At 38.0% G+C, this 23,801-nt stretch overlaps 1 protein-coding gene across 4 annotated transcripts in view; it reads left to right on the top strand.

Moving 5' to 3' along the window:
• Fhos (Formin homology 2 domain containing) overlaps positions 1 to 23,801 on the top strand; it is a 157,638-nt gene that overhangs the window by 112,689 nt on the left and 21,148 nt on the right. For 3 of the 4 annotated variants that reach the window (XM_034340353.2, XM_034340355.2, XM_034340356.2), the window contains 8 exons: positions 2,565 to 2,670; positions 11,771 to 12,284; positions 13,156 to 13,418; positions 14,207 to 14,338; positions 14,721 to 15,057; positions 15,377 to 16,007; positions 21,650 to 21,808; positions 22,529 to 22,711. In XM_034340353.2, coding sequence (XP_034196244.1) covers positions 2,565 to 2,670; positions 11,771 to 12,284; positions 13,156 to 13,418; positions 14,207 to 14,338; positions 14,721 to 15,057; positions 15,377 to 16,007; positions 21,650 to 21,808; positions 22,529 to 22,711 — 2,325 coding nt within the window. Of the gene's footprint in view, positions 1 to 2,564; positions 2,671 to 11,770; positions 12,285 to 13,155; positions 13,419 to 14,206; positions 14,339 to 14,720; positions 15,058 to 15,376; positions 16,009 to 21,647; positions 21,809 to 22,528; positions 22,712 to 23,801 lie in introns of all 4 variants that reach the window. The other variant, XM_034340354.2, reaches the window with a different exon arrangement.

The raw sequence follows: 23,801 nt of genomic DNA, 5'->3' as shown, positions 1-23,801 counted from the left end.
GATCTCGCAATTAGCCGGTCGGAAGAAAAATTTTCCTCCACGATGTTCTGCTCGACGAGCGTTGAGAAATCTTTAGCTAAAGGAAATTCCATTATACCGGAAGCTATCGTTCTTGCCGCATAAATGATGGATGAGTTTATTGTTGAATTATATTAGAATCGTGATAAATGGAGCGGACGTCAAACAGCGTCAAGCGTGTTATTAGCCGACGGTCTACCGTGATTGTTTTATCGATAAACGGGGATCATTTTCGTCGGGCATTTATTTTCTTCTTGTTTTTCTTCATTTACACGCGGCTACACTGTTTATTCTATTAACGATTTACGATAATTCTTACGTCAGCGACGTGTTTCGTTTTCATCGATAATACTGTATATCATTAACGGTAATATTAGTGAAATTTAATAATGGTAATATTGAATAATATCACGCGTTTTCGTTTGATTTTCAATCTGTTTGTTTCGATAACATGAATGTTACATTAGCGCCACGTTAAGGGTTAGTTTGTAGACAAAATCGAATCGTATTTGCTGATTTAATGAAAAACAAATGAAACGGTAGTTACATCGTTATTTGGGTCAACCGTTTATTTGTTTGCTTCGTTATTCTGCGGTTGAACGTAGCCTGGAGTTAGAGCTGGCTTTAAAGTGTCTGTCATCCTGGGTGAGATTTTTGTCAATTCTTTTACGTAATTTCAATTTTATCTTTTGGCATTAGCGTAATTAGAATTCTTCTGGAGTGGGCCAGGTATCTTAGAAATTGTAAAATTCTATAATTTGAAATTTTAGATTTTTGGAATTTTGGAGAACCTTAAAATTTTTAAATAGCATGGGGACCAGGCCCACCCTGGTCGCTTCATAATTATACCAATGCCTCCTGGTTCGCAAATAAAAAACAATTTTAACCCCTGTGATCCAGCGTGCGTTTCCAACGGAGTAAAAGGGTTAATCAGACAGTAGACGAGTAGATAACAGATCATAAATAGATAGCAGTTTAAATTAAACCTTCGATACGGTAGACTGAAAGACGAAGACTCAGATAAACAATTCTCGAATTCCTCCCCCTAGCTCTACCTTATCGTTTCAATTATCAGGCTGGCTAGCTGTGAAATTAATTACAATCCTCTGGCGGGAGATTCTCTAGCCGGGCTGTCCACGTTCTCGAAATGAGTCTCTGCTCTTCGCAGGACGGATTTATCGGTTGAATCGCTGCCGCAACGTTTAATTTCGTTTCTTAATCCTTGGAGCCGAGTTAATCGGCTCTGCGTTCCGCGTTCGAGACTCGAACTTCCGTCGCTCGGCCTGGCCGCAAACAACGGGCCTCGAGATATCGCGGGACTGGGCCCGAAACTCTGTCCTCGAGTTAGATGCTTTCCTCGAAAGCGGCGGGTTTAATCAAACTTCCTACATTTTCCATTATGCCCGCGACTTCGCGCCATAACTAATTCCATTTACCTCTTCCGGCCCGTGCCATGGTGGGCTTAGCTGGAGAGCTGCTGATAAATCGTGCGCCTTGTGAACTCCTTTAGGATCGGATATCAGCGACCCTCTGCCATCCCGTTTCTCTTATCATCGGCTCCTTTGCGTCACGACATTCTGATAATCGTCGTAATCAGCTCTGTAATCAGGCATTTGAGATTTCAACCCTTGAAAGGTGAAAGTGGGTCTGTTGGATCCTTATTTGCAATAAGGCACCAAGCATCATTGACAAAGTTTTGAGTTTATTATTCGTAAGAAATACAGTCGGCTTTAAAATTAAATATTTTTTAAATTGTTGGCTGCTTTCCTATTGCAAAAGAGGGTCCAATTGTAAAAGGTATACCCCTATAGTTAGGTATCCTCCATCTTATTTAAGGTGTTAAGGTCTTTCATTAATCAAAAGTTTAATCAAGTTATTTTCTTCATCATACGTTCATCATTTTAATCATTTATTGATTTAACATTAACTCAACTAGAAGCTGACAGAATTCTTTGTTCGAATACAAAATGAACGATAATTGTCTGTGGATGAGAAATCGCCGTTTCATACGATGAACAAGGGTTATTGGAAACAGTATTCTGTTTTAAAGAGGAGGTTCATTACATGGTAATTGAGAGGCGTATTATGTCGATTATTGGGCAATTTGAATGGTGTTTTATCTTTAATGTTCCGATCGTTTGTTATTTGGTACTTGAACAGCGTATCATATTGATTACTAGGTAATTGACCGGTTTTCCATCATTGTTAATTTATTTTACCGATTCTTTTCATCGGATACCATGTATTATCTGATAATTGAGTGACGTTATGTCGAACATAAAATGATTCGAATCAAAGAACCTATTATTTATATCATCATCGAAAATTCTTAATTTTCTATACTTTATCCCATTTATTACCTATTTATCTTTAATTGCCAAAGGCAAACCACTATGGAAAATACTCAGAACTATTTTACGTTTCTCCATCTACCTGCAAAACATTTAAAGATGTAAAATTATCAGCGAATAAATTCGAAAAAACGAGGACTGACCGTGTATTTATACCACTTGAAGTGCCACTTACCATAGACTTTGCTTTTGCAGGAGGACAAGGATCTGGTGCATGAATTCGTGCAAAATGACGGGCTTGCCTGCCTCATCAAGGTTGGCAGCGAGGCCGACCAGAATTACCAAAATTACATATTACGGGGTGAGTATCCTGATATAATTTGTCGATCAAAGTATTTCGTGCACAGTGTTACTTAGGCTTCTGAATGCTATGTAGAAGAAGTATACAATTTATAACAGAGTTTCTCAATCATTTTTACGACGCAATCCCTTTTCACAAAAACCGCGTGGTGAAGTACAACACACCTCATGGCTCTCTAGAATAATATTAATTTTTCTAAAACAATTTTTTTTTAATTTCACCATTTTTCTATCATATTGTTTTGAAGTTAAGACCGTTTCAGTATCGATCCTTCCTAAGATGTTAAGAATGTATAAATACTTTTATGCCTCCCTCTATTTCAATAATGCTATTCAGTAAAAGTAATAATGTTAAAACGAGACAGCTCGAAAGTTGAGCCTGTCAAACCATTGGTCGCTTTGCAAAATCTTCAAAACCCTCGCGAAATCGCGATCGCGTCGCTGCTCGTCACGTTTCGCGTCGAAAACGATTGAAAGCGATCGATAACCGTCGACGTGGTTCGGAAAAACATTGGAAAGAAAAGCTCGTCGGCAAACAGACTCCAGCTAATGCGGATCCACGCCGGTATCACTTCCATTCTATCGGAATTAGCGTCGTAGGGTAGAACGTGATCCATAATAGCGCGAATGCACTCGCGTGAAGATTTCTTCGATGAACACGAGGGCGTCGTACGTCTGCGACGCCCCCTCGTAAACACCAATAAGATAATAGCGTCGTAATGCAGCTAACACCTAACGAGAGGAGCATCAACTTCTTCCGCGAAACTGAGGGTGAAACTAGAAAAGCAAGTAATCTCCATTTGCCACCTTTTCTCTTCATCGATCCTCAGCTGGAAGGATAAGATAAAATAAATCAAGCAGCAGTAACAGAAGGTCCTACTATATTAATATTTTCAATGATCCGGAAATTAAAAAAATTATGAAACTTTGTGAATATTTAGGGGATGCTGATTAAAACACAATTTTCGTTTGCTGCTCACTTTCAGTCTAAGAGGATCTTAATCTACCCGTTTTTTTCTTTTTCTTCAAAATCGTTGAATATCGAAAAACATCATAAGCAAAAGTTGTTTCATTTTTTTCAAATTGAAATAAGTAATTTCTTTTAAACATTTTTATTCATAAGTTTTTCTAATCGTTTAAATAATTTCTTTCTTTAGTATGAAAAAATACTATACCTTAGGACGAACAACTTTAGCTAATGAAGTTTTTCAAGATCTCCAACGGATTCAGAAACAGCTGAAATTTTAGGGGCGATTTCCACCCTCTTAGACTGAAAACTAGCAAGGAAACGAAAATTGCGTTTTAATCAGGAGGACATCCCCTACTTATTCACAAAGTTTCATAATTTGTTTAATTTCCGGGTTCGGGATCATTCCTTGTTAGATGTTCAGCAAAATTTAAGCCCAGTTTAAAGTAACAGTACATTTTTTGTGAAACTGATCTCGGTCTGACGAAAGATAGACGTCTCCTTAGGAGGCGCGCGGAATTGCGACGTGAAAGCTGGTTGTTTACAAAGGCTGCGCGTGTAAGCGGTTACTCGCGGGTCTGCGGTGAAACCGCGACGCGTTGCAGATTATGAATGCACCCTTTGATCGCGTTTCGAGTGCTTCGCCGTGCCGCTTGCTGCTCGAGTGCTTTGTAAACCTCCGTGGAACGAACAACGCGCAAGAAGACCAATTCCCTCTTCGTTGCTTGGACTAGTTGCAATGCAACCCACTTGTATAAGCCAGACCCTCTTTCTCGGTTGCCTCGCTCTCTTTCGCCTTCGGTAACGAACGGAATCATTTCTCGTCCTTCGATCTTGCAAGATTTTGAGTGCATTGTATACCGAGCCAATTCTACAGGAGCTCGAAAAACTAATTTCACGAAGGATCTGAAGTAAAACACGAATTCTCTTGATCAATTCTTTCGATTGATCTTGTCTTGAGTGTACCAGAGGTTTTATTTTTCAAAAATGAATTAAATCCCTGGTGGTGGTTCGTGGAGGTGCTTTTACGAGCATTTTCAAATCGGAAGATCGAGTGGCACAGACAAGAAGCTCAACGGTTGTCCGACCGAGTCAATTAAGATTAAGCGAATATTGAGCAAGCAAGCAAGCAAGCAGGCAAGCAAGCAAGCAAGCGGTTCCGATAAGGGTCGGGAGTGGCAGATAAGGTAATTCATAAAACAATTTGGCAGTTAGGTTTATCTTGCGCATAAATCAAGCTGCGTTTCACGGTGTCGCCGGTTGGTGAGGCCACTCGGGTGGGTAATGTTAACTGTCTAATTTAAGGGGAGCTCATTGCGCATTCCTTATCTCCGGGTAAACAGGAAATTTATTAGTAGCAAGCCCCGGCGAACATCCAGCCTTATAATCCATCGTTGGGAAACCCTTCAGACTGTTGCCGACACGGTGGTTTTAGCGTTGTCAGAACCGCTTGATTACGACTTTACCCTTCGCTATTGGCTCATTAAACTGCCGACGCTCCAACAGTTTCAGTTTGACGGGATAACGTTTCAATGGTAACGTTGATAAGACGTTTCTCTTTGAGTTGGAACAAAATCGATGGTGAATCGCGAATCTTTCGGTATTAAACAGAATTGCGTGTCATTTAAACCTCACTCGTGATAGTATGCTGTGGGGTTACAGATAATCAGTACCCCAAATTAGATATACTGAAATAATTTAAAAAAAGAAAGAGAAAGCAATAGAAAAATATTATTTGGAATAATGTTGTCATTAGAAATTGAAAATGAACTATTCTTATTACATATAATAATTAGAGTTTCAGTATGCCTTTCGATAAGTGTCCATTTTCTAAGAATTGGCTTTGAGATTTTTACCCTATTTTCAGTTTTGAAATATGAACGTAGTACATACATCGTTAGAAAGGATAATTAATTAAGGATTAGATTGTCAATTAGCTACCTCACTTTATTGATACGATATTAACGTCATTAGAATTTGATTTCTCTTTCGCATAACATGTTAATCAGCGATAAAAAGTGTTTCTTTGTATTAAAGGTAACAAACTAGGCTAAGAAATACGTAATTGAGGACGCGACCATAATTACGTTGCTACACGCAAACCAAGTACCTGCTATGGTAGTAAATTGCCATCATAAAACTATTAATAAATGCTTACACTCAACGGGGATAGAAGAAGCTGATTGCCGTAAGATTAAATCTTTGCTTGTATCTGGTAAAAAGTAACAATAAGTCAGGTAATGTCGTTTTTTTGATTTATAGTACTTGGGATTAGACATTGCCTATAATTTTACTATACGCGGAGTCGGTTATGTACAACTGAATTGAACAATCATTATAACTAATTTTAAATATTCGATGAAATATAAACATATGTGATTGTAGTGCTTGGAATACATTAGCTTTGATTAAATTTCATTTTCAATAATTTAATCATTTTTTTCTAATTCTAATTTTGGATACAGTTAGAAAAAAATAGAAAACACATCATTGTATGATTGCTAAAATTTAAACTTACTTAGATTTAACAATATTTTATAAAAACCTTCACTGTTAAACAATAAACTTAAAAAAGATTGTTCCGAAAAATGAAAGTGAAGCCTGGGATTGCAACCCCCCGTAGACTCCCCGTGATTCAGAGCTAAGGGTTAGATCAATTAAATTTCAAAATCTATAATTTAAAACAGCTGTACGATTAAATTGGGACGATTAAACGTGTCTGTTGTTCGAACTAGATAGAAATTTTTGGCAATACACGTAAGAACAATATACAAGAACGCTTTTGAAACGAACTTGACACCAAAATGAATGTCTCCCCCGAGAAACATAACTCGTACCAAATTATTATGTCACCTGGCTGGACCGTGCCAAGAGTTCGCGAAATAGTTCTCGGTTCGAGAACCTGAAGGTAATAGAAATGGTACGTAACCTCAAGGATATTCTCGAATTTGCATCAAATATACTGTTGCTATCGTTTCAAACAGAAGTAAATAATTGATTTGGAATATAAGGAGGTGTGAAAATGAAGTGCAATGAAAATTGTAATTTAGAAAAGATAGATGAAAATAGAAATAACATTATGAATACAATACCGCGTTACATTTTCTTTTCAATTAGTTAACTTTATCTTGCGAAAGTTCATTTACGTGTATAATGGTATCATAAATATTTGCATAGGCTGCTGTATAACGAAGTTGATTAATTTGAAATTTTAAGTAACTTAATTTTAGTTCATAATGAACTCTTCTATACTTTATGGCGAAAAATGTACAGTTCCAGAATTTCTTTTGTAATAAATCCAACTGTATTTTACACGTATTCTCACATAATTTATACAGAGTGCTCCATCCATTGGCGTAATTAGGTAGAGGCAAAGGTGGACTTGGTCCTACTAAAAATCTGTACTGGTCCCTCTTTAAAAATATGGACCTTCACCATTTACAAATCTTAGGATTTAAAAATTTCCAAATTTCAAATTTTCTACTGTTCAGAATTCTACAATTCCACAATTCCAGATTACCAAAATTCCAAAGTACAAAAATTAAAAAATTTCAAACTCTCTAAATTCCAAATCCTAAAAATGTCAAAATTTTTTTAATTTCTCTGGGACTAAACTCACGGCAGGAAAAGGTCCAAATTACTCCAATGGATGGTTCATGAACTAGCCCTATGAAAATGAAACTTTTCACGAGGAAATTACATTCTATATTTTAAATGTATTTCCACCTTCTGTCCAATTCTCTATTATTCGTACCCTTACACTCTGTAAAATCCAAGGTGCTGATGAAAGTCAAATTGATGTCACTCGGAACATATCCCCAGTGTTACCCGGAAATTTATTATATTTTATCACAGTAGACCAGATTTCATCGATCTTCTGTCCGATTCGTGTAGATTCGCGCATTCGCAACCGAGGTCGTAGGAGCCGTGTTTCCGGGTGGAGCACTCGGATTATGACTCTAAATCACTGGGGGAAACGTTCGCCGTGCCGTTGGACGCAATGTCGTCGGAGTTTCCACCTATTTTTTCCCTCCTTCTGCTTCTTCAGCAGCTTTTTTTCTCAGCTCGTTCGTTTTTTCTTTCTTTTTCCACCGACGAGGGAGGGAAAAAAGACAAGGTAACACGAGAGCGCTTGCCGCAACGTCGCGAGCCTGTCGGTGGATTTTTCAGGTGGAAAATTATGACTGCTTCTCCCCGTGCTCTTGCATTAATCCGTGATCGCACGACGCCCTGGAAAACGCCTGACTCCACTCGGCGAATTCAACGCTTCTCCTGGTTTGGAGATTACAATATCATGCTAAAACCGGCCCGATAGTCGATGATTGCGCGCGATCCACGCCTTGCTACCACGTTGCTAATTAGATTTCCCGGTGTAACTTATGACCGGTGTAACGATAACGAGCCGGCTAATGATCGCAACCGCGGCCAGCTTAAATCGCTTGACAATTATTGTCATTACCCGCTCGCGATTGTGCCGATGAAGCGATGCTGCGATTGCGACATCGGTGCTTGAAACGTGACGTTACCCTCTGCCAGTGTTTCTCATTTAACAGCTGATCTCTTGAAATTTTTTAGTAGGCTTTTCTAATAGGCTTTCCTAGGAGAAATAAGGATGCCACCTTTCCAGGCATCTCCGGATTTCCGGATTCCCGCTTTCCTCCGTAGGCTTCTTCGGCTTCCCGGTTTCCAGGATAGATCTTGAAAAACAAATGAAAGTTCCAACTGAAAGCCAATATAGTGCGTAATTAATTCGTAATCAACACGCCATGCACGCAAACGTTCATTATAGATTAGCCACCGTTATCTTTTAATCCATTAACACGGCCAGTCGCTATTAGCCTGTCCTATTTTTGCAGCGTGTAAACGTTTTCGAACGAATTGGATTAAAAAAAACGACGATATAAATGCCAACAACGGGGACGCGTTCGAAAAAATAGCGCAGCGCCATGCAAATTGCTGAAATTTACGTGGGTCGTGTTGTGTACGTTAAATCACCACGTCGCAACGGGTAGAACAGCGTGTGCTAAACTCATTGTGTCGTATAACGTTTATTATTAGCATAATTACTGCATTAGCATGCCGGTTTTTTTTTCATTGGAGGGCTCAGAATAAATCGCATGTTACGACGGGAGAGTTGGCTGGATAACCGCGATCGTCGCTTTATCGCGCGAACGATATTTGTCAACGACGTTTTTATTTGCAGATTTCCCGCGGAAGCGAGAATAAAAACGGTGGGAATTAAATTTTGTCCACGTTTCGTGTTCTTTTTTTTTTTTTTTATCGCTGGAATTTACAAGTTTCGTTCGGGTTTACCGATTCGAGATTATGCGATTTTCTACGCCCGAAAATTCTTGAAACGAAATAATTCGATTCCCTTTTGCAAAGCTTCATAGTTCTCAGTATTTTGTATTTTGAACACGTTTTGGATATATTTTGCATATTTTTATATGTTATAAGATTTCGCAGTCTAATAACCTTTCAACACAAGATTGAACGATTGATCGATCAAGGTCTTTTCGATGGAGATTATCACAGTTAGCCGATAATTGATCGAAAAAGATGCTCGTCCAAGTAGAATGAGTGCCACGTTCGAGTTACCAGCCGAGAATCGATTAAACGGAAATTTCCAACTGACTGATCTTTCCACCGAGAAAAAAAGTTTCATTCGATCGACACAATAGTTCCATTATCCTGCAATTCTGTAACGCGTTTTCGCTGATTTAACCCATTTGCATCGGCAAACGCGTTCGTTCGCGTGTCACGAAATATCCCGTATGATTGTAAGCGTGCTCTATTTTCCATAGATTCCTGAAATTTATGCTGAATTCTATGGAGCTTGGCACCTGGCTCAAACATAAAACAAAATTTGCTTCGGCTGAACGTTGATTGCAATGAACTTATCATCACATACTTCATACCTCATTTACCCTTAATGGAGTTCAAAATTACATAATTACAAAATTTCATAATTTGCAGTTACATTTAATTTTCGTTACGTACTTTTATATTAAAGAAAGGAATAATGTTGCAATATACTTTTTGGGAAAAAGGGCAAAAGGGTCAGTTGGTACCCTTATTAAAAAATTCAAAACCTTTTCTATTCTAATATTTTTGAAAATTTCAGAAAATGTAAAGTTGGACTTAATATTATTGCGATGCTACTAAGGTTTTAAAAAAGTTTGTTTAAACTCTCTGTTGGACAATTATGATTGCGTCACTGTAGTATTGTTCTAAACAAAGTGCTATGTGTCGAATAGTTAATTTAAAATGATCTGAAATTTAGGATCGGAATTTTTCCAATCATTATTATGCACGATTCGAGGTACACAGCTGCACAATTTTATAACACAAACGTCGATATCTAATTCGATACATGGGAATATAAAATATCTGTTGCAGAATCGAGCGTGGTATTTTATGGAAACAGCTCGCCTATGCGTTTCGAATAGATATTCAGCATCGATAGCTGCGACTAATAGAACAACCAGATTGCAACTCTGTTTTCAATAAATTACTTCAAATACCTGAACCTGTTTCATAGTTACATAGAAACTCCTACTTTCACGTATCAATTCATATTTATTTCTGTAATAATTTGTAATAATTTTATATCACGACGTTGCTTTCAAATATAACAATGAATTGTAAAGTAATTGCATCTTTCAACAAAGGATCAGCCATTTTGTATTAAGAGTATTAATGAGGCATTTGAATAGTAATTTTCCTGAAACCTTAAGCTCAAAATTACTGTATCATAAGTGCCATTTCATGATACTTTTATGTCATAAAATTGCATGAGATTGTTTATACAACAACTTAATACCATATGATGGCCATTGTTTGCTATACCATTTCATATTAATATTCTTAATTGAAGGTGCATATATATAGTAATTTTCTCTAAATTTTCAGCTTTAAATTGATATATCACAAGCGCAATTTTGCATTACTTTTATGTCATCAAACCATATCAGACTTAAAATTAGCCAAGTAATTTGTTCCATTATCGTAGTCCACCCTGTAGAATCAATGGAAATTCACACCAACGATGTTACACTCGTAAGATCAGATATTGATAGCACTCGAGCCGTAAGATCTGATATAGAAAACAAGAGAACGTACACGATTCGATACGAAACACCTTGAAGTTTTTGAAGTTGGTATTGGTTGGTCGCAAATTACGAGTCTCAATAACGATCCTAGACCCGTACAGGATCTCGCTATCATCGTTATTGGGTCTTACCGGGCAAGTTTGTTCGTATCGAGCCCCACAACTTGGAAGTCACCGATATCGAAACCCCTCCATTTAAGCATCGATACCATCGAATTTAGTGATCCAGGAACTTCCACTTTTCGATCGTACCAATTTCACGTAGTTAATATTTTTCTACGCTGTTGCAACGCGGTTACAGAAGCACGAGTTTCAAATAATATTAATAATATAATTTATAATTTAAATTCGTTCCAATTTTCATTTTCTAAATTTGACGTTGAAAATCCACTAAAGCGCTAACATGTAACTAGGAGTTTCAATCGCAAAATCGCTGAGGCAAGCAAAGCTCAAGTGAAAAGGAAGTAGAAAATTTTCCAGAATCAGAGAGAATCCCTCTATTTCAAAATGGAACGTTAGTTTCACAATTCTCTTTGCTGCTATTCGGGCTTCTTTTGTTGAATAACCGATCTCAGCGAGCGGATCGTAAAAGGGAATAGCACTTTGGTGCAGAAAATCCGATAAGTTACGCAACAATAACTACTCGCGAACAGATTATCAACTCGTACACAAGGAACGTTATACCGCCGTGTCAAAAGTTATAATTTGCTTGGTGTGCAACCGGCATATGGGAGTTAACCAGCTCTCCAACGAGCGTAGGGAAGCGACGGCAGGGGTAATCGTGGCAAACAACCCTTCTCGTCGATAAAGCAGTTTTCATTGAAAGCTGGCTTAAAACTTTTTTGCTGACGTTGTTTCGCCAATGAAAGTAAAGAAACATATTTTTTTTAACAGAGTTACTTTACGTCTTTTCATATAGTGACTGTAATCGCCTTTAGTAGCGAATAATCAGCTTCAGGAAAAAAATAGCACACCTCTTTAAAAAGTAAAATTCACAAAAGTCTTTTGTTTCTGTTCTAACAGCTCTCGGTCAGGTGATGCTCTACGTGGATGGTATGAATGGGGTGATGGAACATGGTCAGACCGTCCAGTGGTTGTACACATTGATAGCAAGCCGCTTTCGTTTGGTGGTGAAGACCGCGTTGAAGTTGCTATTGGTGTTCGTCGAGTACGTGGAGACGAACAGTTTGCTGTTGGTCAGGGCCGTGAGATCCGTGGATACGTCCAGGGGCATGATACCGTGGACGAACGTGATGAAGCTGCTGAAGGATTACGATGCCGCTGACACGGAGCTGCTGATTTATGCCACGACTTTGGTCAACAAGTGTTTGAATGGTATACCGGACCAGGACACTTATTACGACCAAGTGGACTGTTTGGAGGAGCAAGGAATCGAGGGAATCATCCAAAGGTACATGTCGAAGCAGGGCACCGACCTGGATCTCCTCAGACAGTTTCAAATTTACGAGGCCGTGCTGCATCACGAAGACGGGAACGATAGGGGATCGCCCATTCGACAGCTCGATGATAACATCAGGTATCGATTTTTACTTTTAACGTTTTTATTTATGTCCGTTCAAGTTTTTCAATCTCCCTATGCTCGATGCATTTGATATTTCACATAAGAAGTTTCGAGGCATACGTTATAGCCCTGATTTCATAACAGGGAATTTTTATATGAATTAATTATCATATGGTGCATGCAAATGAAATTTGGAAAAAAAGGTCTCAGAGTTTTGGCAAACTATTATATATTTATCCTTCTAAATTTGAAAATTTCTAATTAGGGTTGTTTTTCTCTAACAAAAATGCTTCCCACAAAAAGAATATAGCGATTTTATGGGCTTACGGTGGTCGCCAGTAGTCGAACTTGCTGATTCAGTAGTATATCCGCGCGATTAGTCAGACCCTAACAGTTTCCGTAGCAAATCTTAGATTACTCCTTGAACAGTGACTGCAGGACCATTCTGACCCAGCAACAGAAATAAAATTAACATAATGTAGATGATTTACTGGGGAAAATCATGGAAAAAATAAAATTATTCCTTATTCCAAGTATATTTATTTTGTCTTTCTCTTTGTCACACGTTGGACAGTACATTTAAAATATTACACATAATTCAACCTTCGATACTGCACATAATGACGATTCATTCGAGGGTCAAAATGGTCTCGAGAGCATCCGTTGTGCGAGGATTAAAAGCAAGAAAATTAAACACGTTGGATATCCCGTGGGTAACCAATGACCGTCATTACAAATTAAATATAATGAGATAATCGAAAGAAACAAAAATTCTAAATAAGATTTATAATTATATTATTATTTACTATTATTCCCGTATATAAGAGCAAGATATCAAAATCCTAAATAGAGCAAACTATAGGAAAAGTTTCTCTCTGTCCCGCAGGAAGACGCTGCGAAATCGGAAGTCCCTGGTGGATTCTCACGAGCGTCGAAAATCCCGCAGACACTCGACGGGCACGTCTCCGTTGTCGATGTCCTTGAACGCCCGGTTAAGTCCACGGCTCAACCACTCGTTGGGTCTAAGCTCGCTGAACAGCACCCTGAACTCGAGTTTGCCCGACGACGACGACGAGTCGAGTAGCTCTCAAAGTTCGCAGGGTCATCTCGGCGAGGTTCAGCTGAACGGCAGCTACAAAGAGAACAAAGGTGAGAGAGAGAGACCGTTTGTTTTTCTTTCTCTTCGTTGTACGGCGAAGGAAATTTTCACTTTCGTACGCCGCGACGATCATGAATTCTCGCTGCGAATCTGCTCGTTAATGAATCGACCGCGCAATGAATACGAACTTCGACGCCCACGAGCGGCGATTTCCGCGTTAACGTATCGTCCCTCTCTCGGCAGAGAGACCTTGCGGTTTTCAGTCCCCCCGTGCGTTTCGCTGCGGATGCAACGAGCCAGAGACGGGGCGAAAAGCGCAGTTTCATTCGTAGGGGGCCGTGATTGAGAACGTTTATCCCGTCGCGGAAAACGGCTAGTTTCGTTCCGCGCTTCGGCAGGGTCAAGTGCGTCTAAGTGTACGCGGCTCGACGGAAATGCATCTTTTGAAATAACATTGCGACGGTTTAGAATCGTGAAAAATTCCTTGAATTCGGATGACGCAAGGTGCATCGTGAGGTGGCTGGTTTCGATGCATATTCCGATACACCGCGTGAATTTAATCGCAAGTTTGAAACGCGAAGGAACGACAACGCGTAACGAGCTGAATTTATTGGTACTGTCGTCGTCGCGTGTACAGATCTGTATCGCGGGTGATAAATCAAAACGAAAGTTCGACCGTCCCGTGATTCGATGCGAATGAAAACGATCGAACGATAAGCCGTCGGTGTCGGTTGTTCGGTAAATAGTGAATTATAGTTGGACGAGGAAAATGATCGGGCACGCGTGTATTGGCAGTAGTGAGCAGTTCAGGAAACGATTGATTTATCGCGCCTTTCAGTGGACGTTGGCGTGACACCGGCGTTAAGACGTCGGAGAGAACGAGCCGAGAGACAGAGAAGCTTTATCAGGGAGCAACAAGAGGCTACCGCGAACATGAGGGCGTCGGTGGTTCCATCGGACGATCAAGAAAGTTAGTAATTGCACCTTTTTTTAAATCTACTATTCAATCCTTAGGATATGATTCAATACCTTAACTGTAAATCAAGATTTTTCAGAATTTACAACTTTTTATTATAATGTTAGAATCCTTGTCTGGTTTCGATTCTCCTGAAACTTTTGTTTTCATTCAAGTAACTCCTAGAAACTTTGAAAGGCGTTTCGGTACAGTTTCCCTAGGTTATTTGAAGTTTCCATACTTGTTCCTGGAGCAGAAGGTTTCTGTTTGCATTTTTAACCTTTTAACGGGGGCGTTAAATTGCCGATAGCGAAATCTATCAAATGTTATGTAACAAGTTAATAATAATAGATCAGCGAATTAATGAATTGATTGATTTTCTGTCGATGCTGTGAAGGTCCCTACCCAACGAACGGATTACGGTACACAAATGGTACATCCTATGAAAGAAACGCGGATTCGCCATCGAATAAGTTGTCCAGGACGAACAGTAGAAAGGATTTAACACCCTTGATGAATGCCGCGAACAAGCTTGACTCGGAAGAGAAGAAACCGTGGTACGGCAAGAGCCCGGACGAGGGTGTCGAGTGCGACGAGGGTAATCACACCGACGATGATGAGGATCGTCGAGTGGTTCTACAGTTGAAGAGGGAAGGAACCGTCAAGGATCTCACACAAAAGCTGGCCGCTCAAAATCTTATACCGAGCAGTCCGGTTGAAGAGAAGGTTTCCAGGTAATTTGATCACAGTACACATTGGCAAACAATCAAACCCTTTAAAGAAAGAATTGAGAAAAAAAATATATTAACTATCTGTTCCACCCTAGAATACATAAATTTTTGAATATTTAATAATAGAGATTCAAAGTTTAAGTACTTCAGATTTCAAGCTTTTAATCCTGAAGGTTTAAACCCTCGAGCTTTGAATTTACAAATAACTTCATCAACTTCTTCAAGAATAGAAGATAGATTTCCAAATTTTCGATGTTTAACTTCAACCCTTTATCGACGAATTTCGAGGAAAATTATTAATTTCTTCTGTCTTAATTTCCAGGATAGGGGATATGAGCGGTCTGATCTCAAAAGCTAAGGAGGGTTTGGCAAAATCGAAGTCAAAAGCGGATGTGCTGAAGTCACCCACCGGCGACAATCTGCCTAAGCTTCAGGAAACGAAGAAATCAGAGAACGAATTGCACTGGGAGGAGTTGGTTAAGAAGCTGAAGAGACCTCTCGCACTCTGCGATCTGGATTTCACCGATCTGAACTCTGACGACGAAGTCGATGTTCTTGGTCCGGTAAACGTGACCAACGGTATACCACCGCCTCCACCGCCCATGGTACCTTCGCCAGGTGGTATGCGAGCTCCACCACCTCCGCCACTCGGTGCAAGATTGCCACCGCCTATACCTCAGGCACCTCCACCTTTGTTCAGCATTGGCCTTAAGTCAACGAGGCCATCGACCGCGACCGATAGCAGCAACTCGCCAAAGAGTCCACCGCCAACCTTTACGAAGAAGAGCAAGAAGACGGTGAAATTATTCTGGAAAGAGGTCAGGGATGATCCTATCATACTGTCGAGACTCGACAAGAACAAGATGATATGGGACGAACTGTCGCCGGTACCTGTTGACACGCAGAAGCTCGAGCACTTGTTCGAGAGCCGTGCCAAGGATCTCATCACGAAGGTGAGCTCTTCTTCTTGTTACGCTTCAACGTTCTTCTCTGGGATTAGATGTTATCTTCCAATTGCCATTTCTGTGCGCGTCGGTAACACGTGTAAATGAATAATGGGGTACTTTATGGACGTCTCGTGGACTCTCAAGTCGTATGTGTAAATTAGAATTGTGGTTCTGGAATAAGGTTAGTTAGGTGTAGAAAAATGCATCCAATCCTTAATCGGAGGTCTGTAGGGAAAAGGAGGTAGATGTAACTAACACGAGTCCTCTGGAAGGAGGCTCCCCCGTGTCCCCACGGGAGTTGCGAACCGACCAGGGGGCTTCGCCGGTCCGAAGTTTGGTTGCCCGCATCTCCCCATCCAGGGTCCATCGCCGGGACGTGAGTTATGCCGAAGATCAGTGTACCCCAATACTCCTAGTGGCAGGCATCGAATAATTAATTAACTAATTCTTATTTAACATTTTAAATTGGTTTAAGTTTTTGTTATCTTCAAATTATTCGAGGACCTTTCATAGCGAGTCTTATCTCTCGACAATTTCATTTTGTTCTTCTGTAGTGAGAAAAGAGTTAAACCTCTGAATTCTTCATCTATTCACAGCTGAAACCGGGTTTCAAATTTCCTCTTCAGAAACAAAAAGTACAGTTACCATTTTTAACCATGCTTTCAAGAGAACAATACAGGTAACAGTTTATATTTCGTTACCTTTCTTTAACGAAAATCCACACATCTTTCGTAGTTCGTGGTTTTTTAAAATTCCGGCGTGTCCTAGTTCAGAGAGGAAATTTTCCAGTTTCTTCGTTTCGTGGTGTTCTCCTTGAACCACTTCGATCGTATTCAAACGGCGGCGTAGACGTTAATCATTCCGTGATCATCGATTTGTCGAGCGTGCTCCTTACTGTTCGCTCGTCCCGAAGCGAGAAGCTTTCAATCGCGCGGAAATTCCGCAGCCTTCGTAACCACGATCCAAAATACACAGAGCTACGTGGCTGGTTAACCTGCTCGGTGGTTAAGTATGCTTAACGCGGATCAGCTCTTCGAAAAGTGGATCGCTATTTTCAAGAGACGAATTTCAAATTTAGTCAGCACGTTTTTCATAAAGATGAGATTCAAATATATTTTAAGAATGGAAACTGCTTCTTAATTTCGATTTTTATTTGAGAGATACACAAATAATAAATCTGGACTAAATAATGCCTTCAGGCACAAAAAATTGATAAAATAATATCAACTTTTATTATTATATATTGTTACTTTTACAATTATTATTGGCAGAAACACTGCTGGCAATTGAAATTTTTATCAGACGTCACCCGTATATCTGCCTTTAGGATTACAATTAATAAAACAATAAAACGTATCCGAGAGCCTATGCATATACATGTTTGAAAATCTATTATTAATTGGAAAATTTGTATATTCATATGCAGAGTTGGTGTTTTTATTTAGCATTGAAATGGAGCAGGGCATAGTGCCTTTTCAATGATGAATAAGTAATGTTTGTGTTATATTAACTGCAAATTTTAATAAGCAAGCATTGAGCAAAAATTTCAGCCAGTTCGTTATCCAATTGCTGGCGACCATTTACGGTTCTCGTGTCAGTAATTATTGTCTCGTTAAGCAGAGTCAAGAATTTTCTCTCGACGGTTTCTGCCGAGATATTTTTAAATAAAGGATACTAGCCACGGAGTCGAGCATTAAACACACTAGAGAAACGTTCCAGCCGGAATGAAGTGCTGCAAATTGCATTAAATATACACAGGCTCTCCTCTTTTTTCGCATACTGTTCCGTACGTGTCCCGACGATAACGAAAAAAATTAAAGACTCGACGGACTTTCAAGTTACCTATTTTTTTTCTTTTTATTTTAAATAAAATCTCAGGACCGTCATTGACTGGCGTTCGAAGCAATTTCCAGGTTCCAGATGCTTTAAAATGTTCACTGATCATATATTATGCACAAAAATGATAAAAATTGATGCTTTCTTATTTTTGCTGAATTTTTTAATTTTTAATTTCTGTAAAATATGCAACGTGTTGACTGGCGTGATGATTACCGGTGACACGCGCCCCAATTTTTGGTTAATTGAATAATTGAAGTTGCTAATATTTCAACGAAATTATTACTTATTCATAACGTGTTTGATAATTTAACGTTGATTGGTCGAAAGAAAAATAACAATTCAATTTTCTCGTATTTTCAATTGTTTAAGTCGCATTTATCTCCACGACGAAGGAAAAAGTTTTCCTCGAGTTTTCCCTGGGCAAAGAGACGTCTGTCGTTTCATGGAAAAGTTTTCTCGCGTTTCCACGAATAAACATTAACTTCCACCTCAATCACGGAGACTCGTTTGAATCGTTTGAAAATTGTGACGAGCTTTCCAGGGAAGCACAAGTGGAACGATTTCTGTGTATTAAAAGCTGACAGACATTCAGTGGACCTGTTATTTTTTCTCAAGCAAAATTTCCTTTTTCCCTCCATCGTTGCTTGTATTCATAACGGTATTTATTTTTCGAGAAAGCTTTCTAGTTGTTACCTGTCCGTTATATTTGCTTTTATTCCCCGCTATTTGCAAAACGTTATGCAAAAAGAATTTTAAATTGTTGACAGTCGTTTCAGGAGCACGCTTTTCCACGGTATCGTGTTTTCATTTAATTTTTAGAACGTTCGAGTATAATGAAGGACCACTAGAAGATACAAGATTTCTCTTGTCCCTTTGATTTCATGACGTATTTCCGTTGGGATTCTTCCATTAAATCATTTCCGTGACGTGTTCAAAAATCGACCAGCGAGAAGGAGAAAATATGTGAACGAAATAAAAACAGAAAATCGTGAGAGAAGAGATAGAAAAATGTGGCAAACGGAAAGGGAAACGCGTGCAATTTCCTTCGGCGGATGCTCGATTTTCCCGTCGCGACGCGACGTGAAAATCTGACGCGCTCTTCCTTCGAACTATCGCGTTGATCGCCTAAATAGAATCACGTTTTGCCGGTTGCAGAGTGGCGTGTCATCTCGCGCGTACATTAATTCCTCTTCCGTGCCGACGATATCGAATAATGTCTGACCGTCTCTGTCGAGCACGCGTTTTTCCTCTGTCGGTGAAAATCGCTGGAAATTCTTCAGGGATCGCCGCTGGGTCCGTGTTCAAAGATTTCACACGAACGACCAGCATGTCGTTAATTGCTCCTGTAATTACGTGCCGGTTTTATCGGCTTTGCTCTTTCCACGTTCTACCAGGATCGATCAAATATTAAAGCGAGATTTTTCTTACGCGAACAGAATGCCTCTGAATGCATGCTGATGCAGATGAATATAAAGAACGCATTGAGGATGTTTATGCATTTATGGTCCATGGGAATGAGTGTAATGTTTGATAAATAAGTACGGTGTTGAAATATGGAAAATTTTCTTAACAAAGTAACATCCAATACCTTAGGAGAAATATCAGAAATATTATTATAGTAATGAAACATTGTAATTAGTGCAATGGACGAAGGATATTTTAATCATGACAAATTCTAACGAAGCGATCCTTAATGAACTTGAAGGTAATTCAATTATCAGATCTTCTCGATGAATTAACGTTATTACGTTCTAAACGTCGATTTAACTCATCTTCCCCAGTTACCAAGTTAAGAATGAGAAGTTAAAAGGAGAAAAGTTTTCTAGCGATGTAGAGATGATAGAATTTTCGCCTAGTTAACTTTCTACCACTTTACAATTTCTTATTATATTGAAGTTAGAAAAGTGACAATTTACTAGCAAAAATTTATGAATATTAATGGACTGAACGTTTCTGCAAACCTCAGCAAGTCTGACGTTTTCTCTCTATACGTGTTTCCTCTCGGTTTCTTTTTCCTTTTCGTAAAATTGCTCGAAGGAAGGGTCCTTTTTACCCTAATACTTTATCCTTTGAACTTTTACGCTTACCTCAGAGTCCGGTGATAATTAGTGCTGAGTGGAGAGTCCAGCAAGACTTCTATGGTAGAGAAAAAGAACAGCTTAAAAAGGAGATGCGAATCGGGAAAAATTATGGGACGCCGCCGTCCCGTTTACTTATGGAAAAAAAGAGCATCAAACGAAGGGTGGAGAATGGAAAAAAATCCCTATGATGTGGTTAAATGTTTTTTCGCGTTAAGTATGGATTTAATAAAGCTCGATGAATTTAAGTTTGCTGCTTTCTAAGAATAATTAATATGTGTAATAAGATATTTAAAATAGAAATAATGATTCATTAATTTGTTACTGATTATTTTTACAATAATCAAATTTCTAGTGCTATTATAAGTTATCAAAATTTTATGGAAAATGAACTAAAAAAAAATTTTTATCTTCAAAAAGTCAATGAATGTACAAATTGACTTCTACTTTCTGATAATTAAATCATAAATTTAATATCGTTATTATAATTCAAAATAAAACACTTTCAGTCAGGAATAGGTGGAATATTCATATTACAATTTATCCCCATTGATTATTATTACCTTAAACTTGCGCATGTTGATAATAATTTCACGAGACGATCATGTGCACAAAACAACTACAATCTTGGTATATTATTACGGGCTCTGTTAGTTTAATGAAGTAACTTTAACAATAACACGTCGTATATTAATACTGTCGCAACAGTAACGATATCCCATGATAATAATCGCGAACAACAACAATAATAATCATAATCATAATCATAATAATAATAATAATAATACCGCGGATAGTGGTTGGGGTGGTGGTGATGGTGGTTTAATGCAATACGACTAATATTTTCTTGTATTATTTGCAATATTCTTGGTGCTCGCACGAAAAATGAACGAAATGGCATGCTGGAATTTTACAGGAGGTGAGTCCTAATTTCTTAACTTCACTTAACAACGGTGTTTAACTTTGCTTCTGCTTTTGTATCCCTTTTGTCTTTTTATGCTTCGCATTAGTAAATGGAGAATGCTGATTAGTTGATTCTTGTTCTATAATTGAAATAAAATTAATTTCAATGTTACCTTTATTGTTAGATATTATTTGCAAATTGAAATTAATAGTTTTGCAGTATGCATGAATTAAAATTTTTCAGTGCCTCAAAACTGATATGGGAACCAAAGGGATGCAAGTGACATTTTTATTTACAAGATTGTAACTATTTCTGTTCTTAATTTAAAAAATTCAAAAAATGTCATTTGCATTCTTTTCATTCTATGTGCTTCACTCTCTTTGGTACTGCAAGGGTTAATATTTTCTTGAATTTATCTCTACCTTTTCTGATTTTGTGTACTTTCAATTCTAATTAGCCATAATATTATAATAATAATTATCCTTGTGAATCGTTCGCTTGTAACTCGTTTCTATCAATTTCGCTATTAATAAATACAGGATATTTCTTGTGTCGGTTGATTTGTAGATAATACTGATACATTAGCATTTCCGTTTCCCGTCGAAGTGCAAATATTTGACTTGCACTTGGGTGTTAATATCATAGAATTTCAATGGTTATACATGTTTGAAAGTCACACTCAGTGCACGATGTGTTCGTTATTAATCAACTTCACGATTTGGAGTGTTAAGATAAATGATGAAAAATGTAATATTTTTTTATTATCTTCGCGGTGAATTGTTTGGTCAACGATTATACACATTTGTCTTCTTTTTATCATCGAATAGAAGCAGCAGGAGATGAACAAGAACAAAGAGATCATCGTATTGGATCATAAGCGATCGAACGCTATCAATATCGGAATGACGAAACTGCCTCCGCCAAGATCAATTAAGACCGCGATCTTGAAAATGGACGCAACCATCATGAACAGGGAAGGTATTGAGGTGAGAACACTAATTATTTTTTATTTTATTTATTCAGCGATATTAATTAATAGTTACAACCATTAAAACTCTACGCAAATCAATATTACTAATTATGAAATAATTTTAATTATTCTTAATGAAGTGTCTTTTCGGTTTTTTGATTAGATGTTAATTAATTAAATAACAATTTTATTTTATATTACCATAATTAGGTAACGTTTTGATTAACACCAATGTTAATGATTGGAAAATAAAAAGGAGGATAAAGAAAGTAAATTGTTATTTAAATAATTTAATTATCTTAGGCTCATTTTGACTTTAAATGAACTTAATAACTTTATAATCTAAAATGAATCTATATTTATAATTTAGATCTAATTTTTTTTTATATAAAAATTTCTGCATGCTATTTATAATATTCGTACAAATATTGATTTTTCTTTCCAAACACGTATTCTGTAAAATCGAAATACCTCTCTAAAATTCTTCTCCGAATTTCTTTATTTATTCCCGAAACAAAATGTTCATCACATTCCCGATTTCGTTTGGAATCCAGGTCAAGATTGCGACCGTAAAAAAATTACGTTCCTTGGTTCAAAGTTGACCCTATGCTTTAGTTAAAACACACATGTACGTTCTGTTTACGATATTTTTCCTAATTTCTCTAATTTTATTCTTGTTCGTTTTTCTTCTTCGTTCTCTTCTTCCCTGTCCTTTGCCCTGGCCCGTTCGTGACAGAAACTGTTGACAATGCTGCCAACCGAGGAGGAGAGGTCCAGGATACAAGAAGCGCAGGCCGCCAATCCTGACCTACCTTTGGGATCAGCCGAGCAGTTTCTTCTAACTTTGGCATCCATCTCGGAATTACCAGCCAGGCTGAAGCTCTGGGCGTTCAAGCTGGATTTTGAAAATTCGGAAAAGGTGAGCTCCTTTTATTAGTACTTCTTTCGTAAAATTATAATATTGCTTATTGATACATATTTCATGTCCAAATGCAATTTCGTAACATAAAATTATCGTAAAATAGCACTTGTAGTACATTTTTTTAGTAGATTTTTAATTATTTTACTTATAAATTTAATTAATACTAATTGCCAGATATTTATCTAAATGAATGACTGAGTAGACGTAAATATTTGTTATCTTAATTCTAATATTAATTTAGTAAAATACTAAATATATTTGCAGCTAAATGCTAAATATATATAAAGCATCTTATTAATATTGCTTAGTAAATATCTAATGTCGAATTAAATAGAACCATCACTTTCCTACTTGTAATACATATTACACAGTAGCCTGTATATTCAAGACCCTCTGACTTAAACAGCATCAGACTGATTGCAAATGAATAAATAAAGGCGGATGAAGGTATTCGAAGGAAGAGCCGTTCAATTATTAGCAGTTGCATCGAATCGAACCACGACCTGTAGCATAAGTACGTTTCACCGTGAGAAGCTGCATGACATTTCGAATGTAAATTCTATTAAGCACGCTCGAATACAAATACGAGTAATAGCGATCGAATTGGCCCGTTATTTCTCACGAATCTCGTCTTGAATTCCACGGAGATAGTCGCGACCACGACAAGGAAAAACGCCAGGTATGCGGGGAAGGAAGTCGCGGGTAACGTTCTTCGCATAATCGCGCGATTTCTTCGCTGAGAACATGCCGGATTTCTATACACGGTCGTGCCGCGAACCTTCCTCGAACGTGTGCATCGCTTCCTTGGAAAACCGCCGGTTAACTCGAAGGTGTGAAACACCTCGACCACGAGATCTGCAATTTTTCTTCATTCTCGATACTTCCTTAATCGTGGTCTCCTTTTTAAGTTATAAAGGTTTATTTAACTTCTTCATTTTAATTATCTATACGTTATTTTTTGTTGAAGAATTTTCTTAGATTATCTTGAATCATTTCCACTTTTTGAAATTTTACCACTTATTTAAGTATAATTTTTCGGAGTATCCTGTAGGACCAATAATGATTATACATACAAACTTTCTATATT

The sequence above is a fragment of the Osmia lignaria genome, chromosome 10, assembly GCF_051020975.1.
Source record: "Osmia lignaria lignaria isolate PbOS001 chromosome 10, iyOsmLign1, whole genome shotgun sequence".
Classification (NCBI taxonomy): domain Eukaryota; kingdom Metazoa; phylum Arthropoda; class Insecta; order Hymenoptera; family Megachilidae; genus Osmia; species Osmia lignaria.
This window is presented reverse-complemented; position numbering and strand designations above follow the sequence as displayed.